We start from the raw sequence: 21,621 nt of genomic DNA on the forward strand, positions 1-21,621 counted from the left end.
TCTTTCCCTTACTCCCCTGAGTCAAGTGAGGAGTGTTACTGACGTTTGTTGGCATTTCACTGCTGTTTAATCAGATTAGGCGTCTTGACGTCAGGTTAACTGTTTTTAACTGTTTGGAGGCAGAGTTGGCCCAGTTGATCAGTTAACGTTTGATATAAGAATTTGGGATCTCTTAATTTTCACTGCTTCTAAGTGCTAGTAGTGGTTGTTTTATTAGCACAGTATAAGCACACACATTCATTATTACCCACATTCTATATTATGTAAACTCAAACATTAAACGGAGGAAATAGTGAACTGTTAAACTAAGTTAAAGAAGTTATTGGTTAGGATTGCGTTCTGTAATGTAAAAGGTCATAGATGGCAATTACCAACTTGAGATCTGGGGTTAGTTTTCAAAAATATTGGCACAGGTCCAAAAACAAATTGTTAAAAATTCCTGGCTTACCTTTTACAATTTTATTCACTTGTATACATCTAATGTTCCTAACGCAAGACAGACGGACCATAAAAACTGTAACAATGGGATGCTTTCCCTTGAGCTGCCTTTTCCAAGAGATTTTAAGTTTGCAAGCCAGTTACCAAAGAGCACTCGTTATTAAAGCTGGGAATCATCTGTTTAAGAATCTGGATGATATAACAACATATATTCACCCTGTAAACTAATTTTGTTTGATTTGCAGATCTATGACCTGAGAGTAACCATTCATGATGGTTTTCTGAACAGTGAGAAGACATTTGGGCAGTTTGAGCTGATCCATAAGCAGCTTCAGAAATACTTCATTGAAACTATGCTGCCTCAGTGAGTGAAGAAAAAAATGTACACACACAGCTTACATTATATGCCGATTTTATTTAGAAACACTGATATTATTTTTTTCTCAATAATGGCATCATTTGATGCATGTCTTTACTCCTTCTCCCTTTTATAGGTTTCCTCGGTGGTTTAAGATATCCTTCACCCCGAGCAGGAAGATGTCTCTGCTGAATAAATATCTGAAAGAACTTTTTGAGGGACCATGCAAGGGAGTAAGTTTCTCTCATCACTGGTTGATTTCTCTGTGATATCTTGTTATACCTGACTCTAACTTGCAAACCTGCCTTGTGCTGTTGCTTGCAGAATGAATATGTGTGCAGCTTGTTCCTGGATGGCCCCAGCACAGTCCAAGAAAGTGTGATGACAGGTAATTTCCTTCTCTTTAATAATAAGGGGATGTATTAAAAATGTCATGCTAAAGGCAATATTGAGAATGTGAAAACTGATTCTTGAGGGAATTCTTAAGATATTCCATACACAGTATAACACATGTTATGCAGCGGTTTACTGGCACTGATGCACTGATCTATTGCAGGGGCCCGTCCTCAGATCCAGCTCAACATTTCTTACTCTGACTGTAAGCTCTCAGTCTTGGTAAAACACCTGAAGAACATTGTGAGTTTCCTCGCATTATTTGTAGCATTTAACAGGAGGAAAGCATACATAGTAAATGTGTTTTTGCTTTTAAATATTTTATGGTGTGTGCTCAAGTGCAGGCTGTCCTTTCTGTCCTTTTTTCTTTTTTTCAACAGAAGCAAGCAAACGGCTCTAACCCTGACGCCTACGTGGTCATGCGTTTGAGACCGGACCCTAAGCAGCGATACAAGAAGAAGACAAAGATGGTCCGCAATAATGACAATCCAACCTTCAATGAACTGGTACAGCTTCCATCCATCCTGCACTCTATCCAGGATTTAGCACAGTCACAGCATCCTTTGGTTTTCATCATACATCATACGGTTGTACATCATAAGACACCCTATCTTAAACCTTTGATTTAGATAAGGAAGATATCCCTAAAGATAAAAAGAATACACCTCAGTAAGAGCAGCATTACGCCACAGTGAGCTAACATAACCTCAACATTAATTACATTTATTAATGCTATTTTATTATAATCTAATCTATCTTTTTTGTATGTACAGTACCTCTTTAGATGAAAGGCTGTCACCAAAGTTTTTAAAAGTGATTATTACACAAAGTTGGAGTGAATGTTCAAAGTTTAAAGCTGCTCTCCCTGCTTTGCGAGTCAGATCTTTGAGTGTTAAACCTTGCAGACTCTGACTAGTAGCCTCTCGAATGCTTAACAGCCTCTTAGAATCTTTCATTTTGCAAAGTGAAACCTTTGCTGAGCCAAATGCTAGCAAAAAAAATCTTAAGATAAAAGCTAAACTGTACAACAGAAATGTCCTCAAATGAATGGATGTTCTGAATGTAGAGCTGTTTGAAAGCTAAACATATCTGCCTCTTATTCACAGCTGGAGTACAATTATGTCCCACTACTGTATGGGATGGTGCTGGAAGTGACAGTGAAGAGCAAGAAGACTTTCGTGGCTGCAACCAACATTAGACTGGTGGAGGAGTTGCTTGACAAGGAGTCCTGGTTTCCCCTCGGCAACTGTGCAGTCTGACCTCAGAGAGCGGCACTGTCGGCTTGCTGCCAGCAGGGGGTACAATCACACTGAGGGAAAGAATCAATCTAAAGATTTCTCAGACTGAATGAATGAGACAAACTCATCTGAGCAGAGGAACTGAGCAGAGGTACTGTGCACTGTAACTTAACCTCACTCCAGAGCTGTGAGTGGATGGGGTATTTGGATAACGTTACAAGACTGAGTTAAAGACTCAGGGAAGGAGACAGTTTACTGTGTGAGGCATTATTTACCCTCTGTGTTTATTTTCAAATGTTAATCAAATGAAGGACATTAGCTAATTAGTCAGCTTTTTGCATGTGGCCTTGATAACGGATTAGGGGAAGAAACCACTTTTATTATCACCCTTGCACTTTGTTTTTGTTTTTGTAATTTTTTGTTTTAACTCAAACAGTCCTTGTAAGTGTGTGTGGTTGACACTGTTGATGTGACAGATTTAAAGAAGATGTGATGTAGTGCTGTTAGGGGCTGTCTGTCTGATACCTGCTCAGAATGAGTGTGTTTGTGCCTTTGGGCTGTGTCAACTGGATGTCCTTGACCAGTGGAATTGGAGGCGGGAGGCAGGAGGGTGAGAGAGAGAGAGAGAGGGGGGTGAGGAGAGTGTGTGAGCAGGATGACAACTCTGGCCTGAGAGGCTGAGTTAACACTCTCCTTCTCACTCCATCCTTTGTCTTATCCATCAATGGCCGATCACAGTTATGCATATGCAAACACGCCAAGGCAGACACTCTTAGGCTCACATAAATACCCCTGAAAAAGCACACACGAGCAGCCTGACAGGGCTGCTGACCCATACTTATTTAAAGGATTTAGTGATGAACATGGATAGAAATAGCCTTCAATGCACTGGATTTGGTTCAATAATGTATACCTCTGTGAATGCTATTTATATTATTCTCTGCTGGGTCTCTCACAGGGAAGAAGGCTTGGAAGAAAATGCTGGCTGCTACTTTTTCATAGTAGTGCTTATGGAATGATGTCTCCTGGCATCACTCATCCGTTTTAGACCTAATAGAATAATTACATCTGTTGTTTTGGAATATGATTAATCCAAAAACATTACTGCACCTCGTGGGTCTTCTTATGTGTGATCAACTCTTGCACAATAATTGCACTTGCATCAATTAATAATTCTATGATATGACTCTAATATCCTACTCCAGGGATTTCTCCACTACTTGAGTGATGCCAGCAGAGTGTCTTTTCAGCCTTGCTGAAGCCTTCTGTTTTGTTTTTTTCTCTCCTCTGCAGGAGAGAAAAAGGCACGTCTATTTTCTGACAATAAAACTGGTATTTATATCTGAGGAAGTGGTGCTTTTGATTTATTTATAAATTTTTGTGGTTGTAGATGCATCAGCCACGCTTCTCTATCTGTTGGCGAGGTGTGTTTTGTGTGTGTGTGTGTGTGTGTGTTATAGAGAGCTGTTTTTAGGAATACCAAACAAAGACGAAGAGGGTGGCTGGATCCAGGCTGCATCCGTCTCGGGACCGGAGAGGCACCCATCGGTAGCCTAGAGGTGCAGAAGGTGGGTGTAAAAAGAAATATATATCCGCTAAATACACAAGCATCATATAAATACGCAGAAGCATGTATAAACTCGAGCACAGCGCACAGGCCGACCTTCAGTTGTGCTGACGCTGAATGAAGGGAAACACAATGATGGTCACACAAAGTCAACTCATGTAATTTAGCTCTTTGTCTGATCCCAACCCCCCCACCCCACCCTCTCTTGCTCTTTCTGCCTCTGTGGCTTACCTTTCTTCAGGCTGGTGAAGGGCAGGGTGTACTGGCCCACAAATTCACTGCTGAGGAGGCCGGTCTGCTCTCGGACACAGAAGCGGATAAGGCAGAGTTCGGGGACGCTGATGCTGAAGTTCATGTCAGCATCCCAGTGAGGACTCAGCGCTGTAAAGGTAACAATCAATAAGCATCAGTAGGTTTAATTAAAGCCACTAGAATCAATTTTTTTTTAAAGTTTTCCGCATCTTTTAACTAAAACTAAGTTTTTGATTTACTCCTTTGGCTCACTCTCCTCTGTCTCTCATAGCTGCCTGCAGCTGTTTACAGTGAAAACACAGAAGCACCAAACTTCAGACAAATTTAGCAACTAACTAATAAACACAGTGGAGCATTTAACAGCTAAACAGACAGACATGTTTCTGCTGAATTGGTAGAGACCAAAAACAGAGCCAAAAGAGATTGAACGTTGGACTCACATTCACCTGGTGAAACACGACTCCAAATGAATGCTAATGTTGCTCCCGGTTTGCCATATCAACTTTATGGGGCAATAACATTTCAGTAGTGTGTTTGCAGCTTGTTTCTGCTGCCACCAAAAATCTGTTATTGCATGTTTAAAAAGTTAAACAAAAGCATTTTTGCAAGAACTTGACTAGAGAAGGGATTTTTCTTTAGACAAACAGGTAGAGGTTATGCTGTGGACTAAAACTCATTTGTTTACTTTTTTAGCTTGTTGTTAAACAAGACGAAGATTCCCCATCCATGCTAGCGGACATGTTAGGCTGCACTTGCTGGTGTTTAGAACCACATGCTAACATGCTCATAATTAGTCTTATGTTAGCATGCTAACATTTGATAATTAGCACTAAACACAAAGTGCAGCTGAGGCTGATTGTCAATAGTTTTGCAGGTAATTAAATTCCTATTCCCCTTCTGGTGACCCTAGAAGGAATCTACAAAGTTATGATAGTTGATACTGCAGAGGACTCTATGTATACAAATCAGTCTGGACCAAAGTGGTAAGCTGACATACAACTGACATTGCCAAAGAGTAGGCCTAAACAAATGAGTATCAGACCCACAATAATATTCCGATCATGATACATGACATGAAGTGTTATTTGGTTGCAACATTACAGTGACAAATGAGGAGAGCATTCATAGGTCACTAATGAGTAATCCCTGCTGCAGTTCTCAATTCATTTCTGATTCCAAACTATTGCCTCATGTTCCTCTTACATCCGAGTTTTCATCTAAGTCAACATAAATTTGTATTCACCAGTGACCTTATCTGTTTCATAGTGTGAAATGATTTTATGATTTATGCCCATGCATAAGTGTTCTGTGCCCTCCAGGATTCATACTTTCTCTCTCTCTATCCTTCTCTCCCTCTGTCTCATCTCAACAGCAGCAATACAGTGTTGTATCCCATCAATGTTAGGTAGTATCTTAATATTAAGTTCCTTTTCGTTGTGCTATTTAAAAAAACTAAAGCTTAAAGCCAAATGCAACAGAGGCTAGTGTATGTTTCATGGTGAACACCAGCTGAAATATGAGAAGTCTTTCAAAAACGTCGACAGCTGTGGGATTAACTTCCTAATGACAGTTTTGGGCAGTACGTTTAAGAGTAATTTTCATATGTTTCATTAAAAATAATAATAAAAAGGACTAGTCATTATGAATAAATATTTAAGAGCTGGGAAGATATGCTTTAGTCTTCATTTAATTCTTTCACGATACATGGGTGCCGATTGGATTTGTATTGTGATTTTTTTTCTGATTGGGATTCTAGAAGTATTGTGATTTGATAGTATTGCAATTTTCTTATCCTTCTTTAACAAAAACCAAAGTTGAAAATACACGTCTAGAGACAATATATCATGAGACATTTCTAACATCAAAAGAAAAAAGGCCATCACATGTCAGTCAGTCAATCTGACATTTATTTAATTTGTATAGGAATACGTAACATGTATGTTCTGCATTATCTGCATTTGCTCTAATTTGCTTGAAACGGATATGACGTGTCGGCAGTACCAGAAAATATTTAGGTGAATAATTGGTAAAAAAAATATATATAATTAAAAATATCGATTCTAGCAAAAAGACTCTACTGTTCAAAATTGTAGCGAAAAATCACAATACAGGGGCAACCTCTAGCTCGCCCAGTAAGAGCGTGCGCCCCATGTAGGCGGAGTCCTTTCCAGCGGCCCCGGTTCGAATCCGACCTGCGGCTCTTTGCTGCGTCTCATCCCCCAACTCTCTCCCACTTTTCCTTTCTATCCACTTTCACTATTAAATAAAGGGGGAAAAGACCCCCCCCCCCCAAAAAAAAAATCTGATACATATGATTTTCGATTTTTCTTACCCCTAGAATAAATGAGGATCCAACTGATGCTTAAAATCACTGTAACACTTCATCCTGTATGCACAGACTGTCAACTTCATGTTTCCATTCATAGAAATAGTGCATGACAGACTTCTCTTCAAAAGAAATCCACTTCTGCATTTTAAAGAAACTTATCAGAACATTTCTCCTCAGAAACCCAAAGCTTACTGGGAAATAGATTTAAAAGGATGAGTAAAAACAAGCCCCACAGAAACCCCGAAACACTGCTGTCATAGACAGCTCCTCCAGTTTAGGTGGTTTTCATGTTTTACTTGAAGGTATACATTTCCCTACAGTATGCAGATACATGGCATGTTCAGAGATGTCATTTGCTTCTGCCTCTGCATTTGTTAGTATAAAACTAGAGATGCTAAAATGGTTGAAGACTCATCTGTTTTTCTACTCCTACTAGTCCAATATGTATGCATTTGTTCTACAGTATGCCACAGTAGTGCCATTTTAAGCAAGGACTTGTGAAAGTCGCAATGTCCAAATTCAGAAAGATCAAATATAGAGCACACAAAACTTATAACCTTCTGATAAAAATAATTTATATTTTCCGTAATTCTTAATTTGTAGAAAATGTAAAAGTTAAACACTTCCCAGAAAATACATCTTGGATGGATAAGTAAAGCTGGGCCAGTCAAGCTGTGTCTTGAGATGTCCCAACAAGGCCACATACAGTAGCAGTACTTACAGTTGTTTTTCACAGTATTTGTGTTTTTCCTGCGGGAGTCAGATGCAATGCCATGCATTTCCACTCTGACAAAGGAGTCCAGACCTTTACCACTCCTGGAGATAGGTAGGTTGGACCCACTGATCACCTGTAGATAGACACACAGACATGCAGCGTGGATGGTCACATAGAAAGGGGTTGTGTGAAAACGAACTTGATCAGGGATAAACGGTAAATATAAAACAAGAGAAAACCGGCGAGCCAGTAAGAGCTGGTGAGCATATAGAGTTTTGCACAATATTCATAAAGATTTGAAAAAACAGACCGTTGCTTGTAGTTGACAGTCTTATGCTAATTAAGATCTCATGGGGAACTATTGTTTTCTTGAGCATATGAATAATTACAACCCTGTCTATGTTACACCACTGAGTGCTACTCCTAACTCTGATTTCCACCGAGTGAGTGCGCAAGATTTATGTTATGCAGCGGCCAGCTCAATTCCATAGAACACTTGTGGGGTGACATCAAAAATGCTGTTTCTGAGGCAAAACCAAGTAATGCAGATGAACTGTGGATGTAGTTCAATCGTTCTGGGCTGGAATACCTGTTTACAGGTGCCAGAAGTCGGTTGACTCCACGCAACACAGATGTAAAGCAGTTCTCAGAAATAACTGTTACGCAACTAAATATTAGAGCAGTGATTCAAAGTAAAGCAAACCCTTGGGACATTTTTCAGTTCATACAGTAAATGTTGAAGTTTGTAAAGAAAAATGCAAAAACTTTTTTTTTTGGACAGCCTAATATTACTTTTTCTTCCCTTTCTGTAAAAGTAGAACACAAACTTGAACAATTCTGGTCAAGTTTTGATTTGGAATTGAATGTGCAGTGTTCCAACACATTGATATTATGGAATTAAAAGCTATTCTAAGGATTTTAAGCTATATTCACTTTCTTTCTTACTTCTCTTATTCTGAACACAACTGTATTTTCACCACTGAATGCAACTCATGACTGATTTCCACAGAGTTGAGAGCTGTATATGTGATATGGAGTCAAGCCCAATGCTCATGCTTGATTCAAAGAAATTATGAAAGAAAAAAATAAATAAACTGTGACCCAGACAAGGAAGTAGTTTAAAGAGAAAAAATACATTAAAAAAAGGTGTGATAAGGGCCAGGAGAGGGCTTGCTCTGGGGAAAACACAGATGAGGTGGTCAGGCTGTGGACGAGAACGAAATGTTCTTTTCACTGCTAATCGACAGGACACTTGGACAGGTTGTTCTCTTAGAAGTTTGACAGTGTGAGGGCCCTGACGGCATTTCTCTCTGTTTCAAAAGGTGTGTGTCTGTGTCTAATGTGCTTTTGTGAGAGTCTATGCATCCTAATTAAGTGATTGAGCCGTATTTCCTTAATCTGAAACCAGCTAAACCAAGAATTATAGTAGAAATACTCTATGATAGAACTTAAAAGCAGCAGCTTTAACAGGTTACATTTGGAATATCTACAATACTGACTGAGGTGCACAGCTCAGTTATTGTAATAATTTGGCTGAACCAACCCTTGTTGATGGAGTTTTTTGTCACGATTCATAGCTGTTCAGAAGAATGATTCTGGCAAATTCCACAAATTGTCCTTTCAGTACAGAGCTTCAGAGATCTCGAAGTCCCACCATTATGTGCTACATAAGAGCAAACTGTTGTGTCTCTGTAACTGGACTTAGAAGAGATAGTGAGTGTGTGTGTGTGTGTTACCGTTTTCCTGATGAGAAATGATGTAACTCTTCTCTACAGCTTCATTCATCTGTTTCCAAGTAGCTTAGATACAGTACATTATTAGGCCTGCTAATACCGTCCCCTAACATACTTAAAATAATGGAAAAGGGATTAGTTATTAATTGGACCCTGGGTCTGATTGCATTCGATCACCCCTCTCTCTTCTTTCCCTTTTATATTCTGATGGATGTAATTTAATTAAACGGAGGCACTCTCTGGGAGATTTACATTATTGGTGGTTCACAACATCTGGTAGGAAAGCATTTATCTGGAGGCTAAGAGTTAGATGAGCTCTGCTACACAATCTCTATATTGCGACGGACAGCCCAACACAACCATTTACACAAAGCACACACACACACAGTCCTGTAACATTACACCTTAATCCATTAATCCACCCTGAGTGGATTATTCAGCGTTTCTTGCTCCATAGCTGTACCTTTAGAAGCAGGTGGGTGGGTTTCTGTCTGTGCTGGCTGCAGCTGGGATCAAAGCTCTTCTGACTGGACATGAGCACTGCCGGCTTCCGGACGTATCCACAGCCGCCGTTGTCCTGGAAGCGGCCATCATTAAGGTCCATAGGCAAGCCCAGAGACTGGAAATTGAGAGCCACTGCAAAATATGACAGGACAATGTTGGAACAATGAAAACAAGGATTTACAGTACAGTGGCAAAACATTTTAACAGGAAATAAATTAAGGATGCCTAAAGCTTGTTTATATAAAACGAGCAGCCAGCATGAGATGATCTCATGCAATTCTTCTGTTTACTGGCTCTTGTTCATTTTGCAAGAAAGAGCTAAATTATACAACAACTTAAAATGTTTCACCAACACTAGCATTCATTGCATCAGGGACACAGTTAAAATCACCAATAAGTGCATTTGTAGTAGGTTGTCTGCAGTGCAAAGCTCTGTGGTGGCATGTGTGACTACCCATTTCAGGCGTGTGAATAGATTGTTAGATAAAGAAAGCAGCTGATGTAATTCTGCTGACAGTTTTGAGCTATATCTCAGCTGGGCTGAATTGTGAAAACTAGCGAGTCTGCAGCATAGGAGCATACTTACATAATAAAGACCCTCTTTAATTTGTCCTAACCATCACTGCAATGCATCTTTTTGTATATGTGTATGTCTTAGGGTCCCAATGAATGGGCTGCTCATCTAACTCTAATTGATCCATCTAGGCTGCTGCTTTGTACTGCAGTCTCCTGCAACTGCTAAAAGTGCCTCTCACCATCTGCACAGCTGCTACCGAAGCACATAGACAGTCTGCTCAGTGATCAGCAGGGCTTTGTGTCAGAATCAGTGGCTGACTGAGCGATGGAGATAGATGAGGTGAAGTGACAGGCACATTGGCCCAGACAGTGCCAGACATGTCTGCAGTGTGACTTTAAGTCCTTGGATAGTTGTGCATTACCAGGAAGTGTGAGGATAAAAAGCTTTTTTGTAAAGATTTTTTTTTTTTATTTGCTCTCAGGAGTGATATATTTGATATGGAGTCAAGCCCAATGTTCATGCTTGATTCAAAGAAATGATGATAAAAAAAACTAAAATGTGACCCAGACAAGGATCACTCCGTCAAAAAGGAGAAAAAAAAAGTAATAGAAAAAAGGTGTGATAAGGGCCAGGAGAGGACCTGTTCTAAGGAAAAGACAGATGAGGTGGTCAGGCTGTGGACTGGAATTAAATGTTCTTTTTACTGCTTATCAACAGGACACTTGGACAAGGGAACGTGTGTGTGTGTGTGTGTGTGTGTGTGTGTGTGTGTGTGTGTGTAAAAGAATTAAAGCCATTTTCTGCAGATGTTTTTTTTTTAAATTATGTTTTTTAGGGTTTCTTCTTGACCAAAATGGATAACATAATTGGCAACAAAGTCCTAGTAATCTTAGCAAAATTTGTATTAGCCTTGTTTTTCATAACCCTTTTATATTTTACTTTATAAACATTTCCATAACTTCATATCAGACAAACACACCATGTACTGTATGTATGTCAACACATTAATTTACATCCTACGTGTTCCATACTTCAGATTAATGTGCCTAAATAAATGTGAGTTTTACTGCATAGCTTATGTGTGCAGGCCCTCTCCGACTCACCAAGCTGTGAGCCGACGTTCCAAAACTCCTGAGGGTTGTAGTTGGAAGAAGATGTCCTCGAGCCAGCTGGGTAAATCCTGCTGAGGAACTTCTGGTTGTGCTCAACAAAGTCGGAACCTGAGAAAGAAAACGCACAACACTTACAGGTTAAAGGTCTCCTCTGACACACACTGATTCAGATTTCACAGATATATACATTGTAGACCAACAATCTAACTTCGTTGCAATGGCTGTGTGAGGCTGTAACCAAGGAAAGCAGTGAGGTTTATTTACAGGGACATTGTTCCTTATTAATATTATCAGTTATAAAAAAAAGTAACTTTTCTGTGTTCTAGGCATTACAGATATGATTCAGTTGATCACCATTTTTTTACTGATGATCTGCTTTTGTTATAAATATGAACTGATATAGGATCATATGAGTAAGATTAACCAAAGTATTTGTTGTTTTAGCTTTATGTCAAATAGATTTTTAAGAGAATACCTGAAAAGGTGGAAACCATTTGTCATTAAGGAGGCTGCACAATTATTCTCATTCTGAATGGATTAAAAAAACGTCCAATCTGTAGTTTCCCTGCAGGGGTTTAGGATGATAAGAGACTACACAATTTTTACATCTCCAGCATAGCCAAGACTATTTCTAGTTGCTTCCAGCCAAGCCTAACAGCTCATAATGTAACTGTGTGTCTGAAAAGTGTCACTACCCCTCAGCAGAAGAAGATTTAATTTCTCTACATCACTCTGTTTCTCCAATATACTGCCGCACAGCAGCGCGATGACAGTTTAACTGATTATCAGTTGATTCAGACCTCTGTGGGCTCTTTCCACTTCCCCATCAGTGTACAAGGCACATTTCTGGGCTTGTGCTGTTGTGTTTTATTCCCTATAAAGTACTCCTCTATGTTATATATGTCATGGTCAATATGCTTTCGTTATTATGGAGGTTTATGGCATCAGATATATTTCCATATATTTGCATTTCTTAGAGACGTCTCCTTTGACCTCAATGTTATTGTAAATAATGTGAATCTGCTGGGCTCATCAGAATTACTTTTTGTAATATTTGCAACTGATTATACATATTCTTTATTACTTCAGAATCAGACTTCCCTTTTCTCTTCCTATAGTTTCAACTCCATCAATATCATTTTACCTGAGGCTTTGGCTAGCTTGCGAGCTTTCTTCTCCGCCATTGATGTGTTCTCATAGTAGTTCTGATTGTCCTTGGAATGACTGAAGCTGATGAACTTAACAGACCTGGTGTACACGACCAGGTCAGATAAAGCCTTTGCCACCTTCTTCTTCTATTAGTTACATTTAGGGTGGAGAGGAAGACAAACCAAAAAGAGCACACATCAAATTGTAACAAATAGTGTTGAAATTCCAAAGGGGTAAAGTTGTACCAATTATTTTATAGCAATGTCAATTTAATTTATGTAGCACCTTTTTCATTACATTGCAAAGCCAAAGTGGTTTACATTAAAAATAGCGGAAACATTAAAACAAAGCATGAATAGAAAAAGAATACAGCTTAAGCATTAACATAGCAAGACAATCTACGACAACATACAAATTAATACACACAAACACATACAAGCACACACGCGTGGTTTTGAGTTTGCTTTTGAATGTGGACACAGTTGTAATGCTCTCAGGTCATCAGGCTCTTGTTCCAGAGAGCAGGACCACAGTAACTGAACCTGGATCTTATTCAGGGTAAAATCTAGAAGGCCTGATGACCTGAGACTCCTAATGGGGTTTTGATCAGTGAGCAACCCATTTAGTGCTTTATAGACTATTTGCAAGATTTTGAAAGTGATTTAGGTATTGTACCGGGAGCCAATGAATTAATTTGAGTACCGGAGTAATTTGTTCTAATTTTCATGTATGTGTAAGGACTCTTATGGTTGCAGTGTACTGCACATCCAACTATGTGTACAGTACACAAACAGTCTATATCGGTCTCTGTTTTTAATAAATCTGTTCTTAAATCTAACTGACTTACTTTAGTTTTTGACCCTGCCTTTCTGGGAGACCAGAACTTTGCTTTGGTATGCTGATCCTCGTCCTCCACATCATCCTCCTCCTCCTCCTCTTCCTCTCCCTCATCTACACTCTCCTCTGCCTGTGTCCCTGCTGCGTCATCCGTCTTAATGGGAGGCTTTAGCTTTTTATTCTTGATGAGGATCTTATACTTCAGTTCCTGGCATCGCCACAAATACACATACAGTATGAATTCACACATGAATAAATGCAAAGGTAACCTTAATCATGGGAACCTACAGTACATTTGCCCCCGCACAATCACACAGTTGCATCAGTCAAACAAACTCAAACTTAGGAAACAAACCATCAAATCAAAACACATAATTTGCACCAATCACCCCCTCTCTGATTTGTCAAAAATATGTTCTTCTTCAAAGAGTCACTCAGTAGCCTCATCCACATCAGTGTATACACACAGCGAAGTTTAGTAGGATGAAGGAGCAGAAAGCAGCAGTTGTACTAAATCACTGAATCACACATATGTTTCTCCATTTCAAAGCCCTGGCTCCAAAATCGTTTTTTATTAGGTATCTTTATGCGTATGAGCAATATGCTTAAAGTAAAAAAAACACATTATGGTATGGACTTGAAAGCAGCCCAATGTTAAACCACACGGCGGAAAGTCACTCTGTTAATTTCACTGTATGCACAAGCAAAATATGCAAAATAATTACAGATCTGCCTACATTAACACCCCATAAGAGTCCATATAGTAGTATAGTAAAATTATAAGCTTCAGGGCTTCCTTTGGCACTGCACTTTAATTTTTTTATTGCTGTCACAGTCTGTAGAGCTACAACAGTGGTTTTGCTTATGTTGATGTAATAAACAATATCATTTTGACCATGATTATGGTAAAAATAGAAAAAGTGGATTTTAAACCTTTAATCTAAGTGGTCAGAGTGGAGTATAAGGTAATGAACAGGTACATTTACTAAACTGGATGGTAATTTGGGTGTAAAGCTTCATGAAAGTGCCATACGAACCCTGATTTGGTGTTCAAGTTGCTGGGGGTTAAATGGTCAAGATGAAACCATTAGTGCTGAGGCTCCTATCTAAGCCCCCACTTCCTGAGTCATAAAGATAAAGAACGATGTGGGGAAGAAAATCTAATATCGCACTCAGGATAAAACACAACTCATGTCTTGCAGTAAATTCCAAAGTTGTAGAAGTCAGAGGCAGCAAAGAAACTCACACAAGACACTACACATTCATCCACTCTCAGAAGAAAAACCCTCATCCTCCTCATAATATTCAACAGACTGGAGCGACTGTGCCAGCACCTTTTAGGCCAGTCGCTCAGTCATGGGTTGAACCAGAAGCTTTCAGTGGAGACTTCAGTACCCAAACAGGGTAATCTAAATTAACAATCAGCTCAAGTGCTTCAGCATGCTTAAAAGGATGGACACTTTGTTGTATCAACCACATCACATTTGATTTTGCAAATCTCTGGAGACTACAGAGGCTTGTCGATTAACCCATACATCCCAGTGGAGGAGTGAGGCAAAGGCCTCAAAGAAACTAATTAGGCCCTCCGTGAATAACATTAGGTCTTATATTCTCCTTGTTTTTCTTTACTATGGCAGGCGATGAGGACTTAAACATACAGACAGTATCATGCCTCTACCTGCACCAGCAGGTCTAACATTTAACACCTAACATCCTTCTGATTTACACCTGAGATGGTCAAGCTCTCTCCTCTCTAAGTCTTACATTTGGGCTTGGGATGTCTCCAGTAGTTGGGTGATCCAAGGGAGTTCTCAGCAGTTTTTCCCCCAAGATAGAGATGAGGTACTGGGCAATGACCTCTTGCTGTTCCTTGGAGCAATGGTTTTCTAATGACAGGATCACTGGGTAAGCAGACACCTGTCAAAAAATAATCACATCCAAAGAAATCATGATTCAAACCCTATTTCTAACAATTGGCATCAACTTGGATCTACTGCTCTCTCTACAGGCTCTTAATTCCCCCAACATGTCACAGAGAAAGGCCCTGATCAAAGGCAACTTTCGAGCAAAGCATTGCAATCAGAGATGCTATTAATTAGAGCAAATGCAGCTAAGCAATAGCTTGGGTGAACACTGAGCTAGTTGCCTGGGGCGCCACTCTGGGAAATGTGTCATGTAACATACTATAAGCTGATACCTCAAAGGCATGTTGCTCCACAGTGGTGATGACGTCCTTAAAGAGTATCTTGGTGGTCAGGGTGTAGCCATGGTAGACTACGGGCTCCATGTCTGGCCCATCCCAGCAGTCAATCTCCAGACAGCGACAGCCTTTCCTCAGAGCACTGTGCCACACAAATACACACATGAGTGCATGCATACAGAGTCACATGCAAACACATGTGGCACGGTGGCACGTGAGAAAGTAGAAGTGAAGCATTGCGGCACAAACTGAGTGATTTCCTTTCCACGTACAAGTTCATCTCAACAACTCCCATACATGTGAAAATGACTGTATTGTAAGTAGTGTACTTAAGTACAAATTTGAGCTACTTCTACTTTACTTTTAATGCCAAGTTCTACTTCTACAAATAACAAATTAAAATTTTTGAACAAAGTAGGTTACACAATATGATGAGCCGATTAAACATGTTGGTGTGTATTGTTGCTTGACAGAACAGTTTAATTCCAGTTTCTAAATTGTGAGGATTTTTTGGTACTGAGTACTTTTACTTTTAATGCTTTAAGTACATGTTCCTGATGATACTTACATACTTTTACTTGAGTAAACTATCTGAATACTTCTTCCACCACTGTTTATAGCAAACAAATAATTGAATAATTTATTCCAACAGCTTCTTCTACCCTTGTGGATCTGTTCTGATCTGGGCGGCTGTGGCTCAGTGGTAGAGCGGTTGCCTGCCAATCGGGAGGTTGGTGGTTTGATCCCCGCCCTTGCAGTCATTGTCGAAGTGTCCTTGGGCAAGACACTGAACCCCGAGTTGCCCCCGGTGCTGTGCATCGGAGTGTGAATGTGTGTGAACGTTTATCTGATGAGCAGGTGGCACCTTGTACGGCACAGCCCCGGCCACAGTGTATGAATGTGTGTGAATGGTGAATGTTTCCTGTAGATGTAAAAGTGCTTTGAGCAGTTGTTAAGACTGGAAAAGCGCTATATAAATACAGCACATTTACATTCTGCCCCTTATGGCGATGTTACATTTCCCTTTCTGTGCTGTCTTTATATAAAAATACGTTTGGGTCAAGACTGTATCTTGGTATTATAAAATAGTCTGTTGGTGGTAGGAAAAAATAATTTTACTTTTTCAGCAGGGGTGAGGCATTGATACATTTTCTCGCAACCCCGATGCAAAGTTGTATCACCCTTTTACTGCAGACATTTTAACTGGGGAAAGGTTGTGCTTGTTCGGAAGTCAGCCTTTTCTACCAGTGTATTACTGTTTTATGAAGGCACTCATTCGTCTGCTGTGTGTTTCGTCAACACAATAAATCTGTTCATGTTCTTCTCTCATCTCAGTTCTCAGCTATGTTTTTATCTCTCTGTCTTGCTCTAAGTTGTGCATTGGAGAGTTGCTTTGAAAAGTAACATTATATCGTCACATTGTGACAGTTTGTGTATGGTTTTAACACACAATACACACAGTGTGTTAATTTGTGACTTTTTAAATGTGCAAGTAGGTGAATCCCTTGTGCTTTCTAATCCTTTTGCTAAGCTTAGGTAATAACAGTCTGGCTCTATCCATCATGCACAGACATGAGAGTATTAATCTTTTAATCTGACTCTCATAAAGAAAGCAAATAAGTGTGTTACCCAAAATGTTGAACAATTTCTTTACCACCTTATGATGCCAGGACACAATATTGTAACATTTTTCCTCAAGTGCGCACTATAAATGTGCTGTTTATTATCAATCTATAAAAACGCAATTCAATTTCCATGCATTCCCAAGTATTTTTTAAACTTTGATCCTAGACAACTAAAAGTTTCAGTGATACATTATAATGTATGCCTTTCACAACATACAGGCTCTTGTAAATCTTTTATTTCTTCCTCCAACAAATACATTTGGTCATTTCACTTTCTTCTCCCTCCCACCTGTCAGCTAGTGGGATTTCTACTCCTGCTACTTTGTTGTCTTCTCTATATGATTCCCCCATTATCTAAGTAAACCAGAGATTCCAGGCCACTAGTGTGGAGGGTTCCACTCTACCAGCCAGCCAGGGCGCTCAGCACTGTCACAGGGTCCATAAATACAGCACTTCTGCTGCCGTCAGCCCCTTTTGTAATCACCTCCATTGTCCCATAAAAGGACCACAGCATATTTACTGTGCCTCAGCACATGAGTGGCTAAATAAAATGAGAGAATCCCAATAACACACACGTGTAGGTCTTTAGGAAAGACTTTAGAAAGAAAGTGTATTGAGGGGTGTTTTAGATCTGTATCAGAGCTAAATGGTGTTTAAATTTGCCTTATCAGTTGACTTGAACCACGTTATTAGCAGATCTAGTTAGACATTCTACAGATTAGTTGGTAAATTTGCAAGTATAATTACATGATGCAGCACTTCAGAAAACTATTCCCACTTCCAGGTTTTCTAAAATGTGAAGAACACAAGCTGTACTGTGTTAGTTGTATGTCCCTACCAAACATAGGCATCTAGGTGGCTCCTTCCTACTAGCTGATCTCCAGTCAGGTAGGTGTTGTGTGATGAGGAGATGAAGTAATTGGTGAGAGGTTGATCCATGTATTGGTACACAGATGTGTGGGCCTGGTCAAACACACAGCAGTCTTTGGACTCCATGTATCTGAGGAATCCTTCAAATGTCATGGACCTGCTTTCTCTGGCTGTTAGAAGAGGAAGGAGCAGAGTGTCAGTGACAGTCAAAATCAGCCTCGGCTAGTCTACCAAGCTCAGAACCAAAAATGAATTTAAAGCCAGCTCAAGCCAACGCTCTTTTCTAGTTTTAAAACATTACAGCAAATCAAATGAGTACCAAGATTAAAAGAGTACAGCCATGCGAGAGGCTCTGTGAGTCAGTAATGACACAATGCAATGATAACATGCTATGTTTATCAGATATGAGAGCAGTTAAGTATGTAAGCATGCTAATATTTGCTAATAAGCACTAAATACAAAGCAATGGCCTAGCAATTATGGCCTAGCTTAGTTAGAAATGTCATTAGTTTGGCTGGTATTTGGTCATTAACTGATCTGAGTATGCCAGATGAAAAGTCGGAGAATCAGCAAAGTCATTGGAATTTAACATTTGGGCAAGCACCATGCATATCGGTGTACATTTCATAGCAATCCATCCAACAGTTGTTGAGATAATATTCTAGTCACTGGCATGGCTAAAAACTAGCTTCCCTTAAAATGTAAGGTTACTGAGTTACTGTTATTATTTGTTAATGGATAAAGATGAGCATCTTCATTGAAACATATGGTTCTTTGATACAAAAAATGTACAGGCACAAGACTTTGTGTAATCAATTCAGAGCAGAGAAGTAAACTTTAACTCTCAGGGCTCAGGACTTGCACACTGCAAAATCCAACCAAATGCAGCAAACATCCTGGCATTTTTGACATAAGGCATTTGACATACTATTAATTGGGACATACTAAATCTTTTCCTAGCATACTTAATAGTATGATAGGAGGGATATTGGAACGCAGACCCAATCAGATTTTTCCGGCATACATCTTGGCTTGTCATAGCAGGAAAAACACAGGTGTAATTAAAGAAATAGTTCCAGGGTCCAGTATTGTGCATGCTTGCTCACTGTCATAGCTTAATGGGACACTTTATGGAAGTGAACCACTGTTAGCAAAATTTGTTTCACATGTGCCTTTTCTTTAACGTTAAGTCAAAATGTTTGCTTTAAAAACATCTTTTTTTGCCCGTGCTGCTAATGGCTGAAACTAGATATTATACCTTATGGATGTGCTTTTCATCAGTTCAGTTCACTTTCAGATTCTGGTTAAATTGCTGAAAATTTCAGCAAGTATGGATGTATGGTGCAATTATGCAAATAATTTATTTGTTAAAAATAAATATGCAGTCTAAAAATGAAAGGTACAGATGCTAAAAGCTGCTCTTAAAAACATTCTCTTACTCAAAGACGGAAACAATCGCAGTCTTCGGGGAAGTTGTAGACTAACTGAGCCTTTTTGTTGTTTTTCCTTCTTTGCTGTATGTGATGCTGTGAATTAGCCACTAATACCCTGATCCTGAGACAACATCTGTTCTACTAGTCCACTGACGTGCCTGCCTCTTCCATTTTCCTTCTGTCAGTTCAACCCCCCTGCCCCTGGGCTCACAGCAAATCACTTTGCCAGCCTTGCACCACTGGACCTTAAGCCTTGACTTGTGTTTTAACTAAATTAGCATCATTACGTGACAAAGCCTGAGTCCTTAAAGAGTAGATGTTTGTTTTTTACTCATAGTGATGAGCAGCAAGCAGCCTGACGTGGTACGCAGCTCTCTCTCACTTACCTGTCTCTTCAATCTCGTATCTGTCAATCAAACTCTCTGCCATCTCTTCATTTGCGGTGAGCTCCATCTGCTCCTTGTGGAGGAACTTGAGGAGGGCGCAGACAGGCAAAATGGTCTGCTCTGAGGTGTAGCACTGGTACAGATGTTGGATTTCACCTCTCCTAGAGGAAGGGGATTTGCCTTTCTTCATCCTGCCCTACACACAAAACATAGCCTCTTAATCCCTTCTCGTCGATCCTGGGAAGTTATTCTTAAATTTCTCTGTAAAACGTAAATCTTTTATGAAATCAACATGCAATTCTGAGAAAAGTGTGTGGCTACAAATAATTTATTAAAGGCTTGTTTTTGTCCGCAAGGCTGGATATTCATCATAGTGTTGAAGAAAGAAAGTGTTGAATTTGAGCCCTTTTTATAAAGCATAAAACTTCAGATAATTTTTCAAGTTGTCATCTTGTAGATACTTTAGTAAGTGTTTCAAAGACACAGCACATCACTTGCTCGCTAAAAATATACAGGAAATGGTGAATAAAAATGTCATCTCAGAGATGCATCCCAGCTTTTACCTGAGCTCACTGTTGAAATACTACTTTTTCAAACTTGGCATGAGAGACAATAAAGAGAATTCAGGGTCTACACTCACACAAAGTTCTCCCATCCTCTCACAATGCAACCTCCCTTTCCTTTCTGTTTTTCTTACTTCCATCAAAAACTAAAGCAAAGTCTGAATGACACTCATTTTAGTCCCTCTCCTTTCCTTGTCATTCCTCTCAGTCAAGGGACAAAAGTGTCTGTGACTATCTCTCTCTCTTTCTCTCTCTCTCTCTCTCTCTCTCTCTCTCTCTCTCTCTCTCTCTCTCTCTCTCTCTCTCTCTCTCTCTCTCTCTCTCTCCATACCTTCATCTCTGTTCTGCAGCCCCTGACAGTTCAGATATATGCCTAAACCAGTGTTGTCAGTGGGTGCCCTGCAGTGGGCCAGCCTCCCGCTGCTTCTGTTGCCTCAGTGTGAGCAACACAAAGCCACCTGCTCTACTATCAAATTTGTTAACCTTTTATGTAGTTGCAGCATCTGTATCTAAACCAGAAAATCCCCTTAAAGTTGTGTACTATGTCTAATGATTTGACAATAACACTAGTTAAAAGTCCAAAGATCTCTTACTTCCCTAATATTTGCCAGTTAACAGCCTCAACTGAGGAGGGAATTAGCTAGAAGCAGCTCTTAGTCAATAAAATCATGTAAACAACAGCCTACCTCAGATACTGATGGTCTCTGGGTCGCCGTAGTATAAATATTTAAGAGCAGGATATCAGATGGGTATGAAAAGCACTCAAAACAATCAGATTTTTAGCAGGTTGGTAGGGAAGTACACAAAGTTGTTGCCATAGTGACACAACATTCCAATTTTACAGACACCTGTTAAAAGAAAACAGTGAAGATCATATAAGGCAGATGATTAAAACTCACCCTGTGTCTGTCTCATCTTATTATTTCAGACATGAGCAGTGGACTTGGTGATAAAATACAGACGGAATAAAGTATGTGAAAATGGAACTTTTGCCTTTATGTTCCTGCCTTTTGAAAAGTCTGTGGGTGAGTGAAGAGTCTTTCCCTTTCAAACTTCTGATAGTCACATAAATCATGCCTCAGTAGGACTAATAGTGTAAACCTATACAGCATAACACAGGGATCAAACGTATACAGATATCCAGTTGGCTGAGTACACTCCTTATTTCCACTATGGAGGTTGTGTTTTTCAACCCTGTTTTGTAGATTGTTCTAAAAAAAGAGGACCTTACTTCTGTCTAACATGCAAAACAAAGCTGGTCACCATGGTAAACATTAAACCTGATTAACATCAGTATGTTGACATTGTTACTGTGTGCATGTTAGCATTAGCATTTAGCTCAAAGCACCAATACACAATGTGCCTAAGCACAGCCCAGTAGACCTGAGTGTTAGCATCTTTT

The 21,621-nt window shown here is 39.6% G+C and overlaps 2 protein-coding genes across 6 annotated transcripts in view; one reads left to right on the forward strand and one right to left on the reverse strand.

Moving 5' to 3' along the window:
- pik3c2g (phosphatidylinositol-4-phosphate 3-kinase catalytic subunit type 2 gamma) overlaps nt 1-3,769 on the forward strand; it is a 19,591-nt gene extending 15,822 nt beyond the window's left edge. For all 3 annotated transcript variants that reach the window (XM_034880322.1, XM_034880323.1, XM_034880321.1), the window contains 6 exons: nt 684-802; nt 933-1,029; nt 1,121-1,184; nt 1,353-1,432; nt 1,570-1,695; nt 2,296-3,769. In XM_034880322.1, coding sequence (XP_034736213.1) covers nt 684-802; nt 933-1,029; nt 1,121-1,184; nt 1,353-1,432; nt 1,570-1,695; nt 2,296-2,448 — 639 coding nt within the window. In that variant the 3' untranslated portion in view covers nt 2,449-3,769. The remainder of the gene's footprint in view (nt 1-683; nt 803-932; nt 1,030-1,120; nt 1,185-1,352; nt 1,433-1,569; nt 1,696-2,295) is intronic.
- Nucleotides 3,376-21,091, reverse strand: LOC117949794 (1-phosphatidylinositol 4,5-bisphosphate phosphodiesterase zeta-1-like). 3 transcript variants are annotated; one of them, XM_034880324.1, is made up of 12 exons: nt 20,551-20,764; nt 19,657-19,852; nt 17,806-18,007; nt 15,340-15,484; nt 14,907-15,059; nt 13,153-13,350; nt 12,301-12,451; nt 11,148-11,264; nt 9,487-9,659; nt 7,297-7,423; nt 4,226-4,375; nt 3,376-3,980 (listed from the first exon to the last, which is right to left on the reverse strand). In XM_034880324.1, the coding sequence occupies exons 1-12, from the start codon at nt 20,554-20,556 to the stop codon at nt 3,898-3,900; spliced, it is 1,701 nt and encodes a 566-aa protein (XP_034736215.1). In that variant the 5' UTR covers nt 20,557-20,764; the 3' UTR covers nt 3,376-3,897. The 3 variants fall into 3 exon arrangements, with proteins under 3 accessions (XP_034736215.1, XP_034736218.1, XP_034736216.1); XM_034880325.1 differs by lacking the exon at nt 20,551-20,764 and adding an exon at nt 20,906-21,091 and having other exon boundaries at nt 3,898-3,980; XM_034880327.1 differs by lacking the exon at nt 13,153-13,350 and having other exon boundaries at nt 20,551-20,765.
- Between the last annotated feature and the right edge of the window lie 530 nt (nt 21,092-21,621).

Source organism: Etheostoma cragini, chromosome 8 (genome assembly GCF_013103735.1).
Source record: "Etheostoma cragini isolate CJK2018 chromosome 8, CSU_Ecrag_1.0, whole genome shotgun sequence".
NCBI lineage: Eukaryota > Metazoa > Chordata > Actinopteri > Perciformes > Percidae > Etheostoma > Etheostoma cragini.

Coding starts and splice junctions, on each gene's coding strand:
- LOC117949794 (XM_034880324.1), bottom strand. Junction 13,351..14,906: donor GAGACATCCCAAGCCCAAAT/GTAAGACTTAGA, acceptor TGGCGATGCCAG/GAACTGAAGTATAAGATCCT. Junction 9,660..11,147: donor GAACGTCGGCTCACAGCTTG/GTGAGTCGGAGA, acceptor CATATTTTGCAG/TGGCTCTCAATTTCCAGTCT.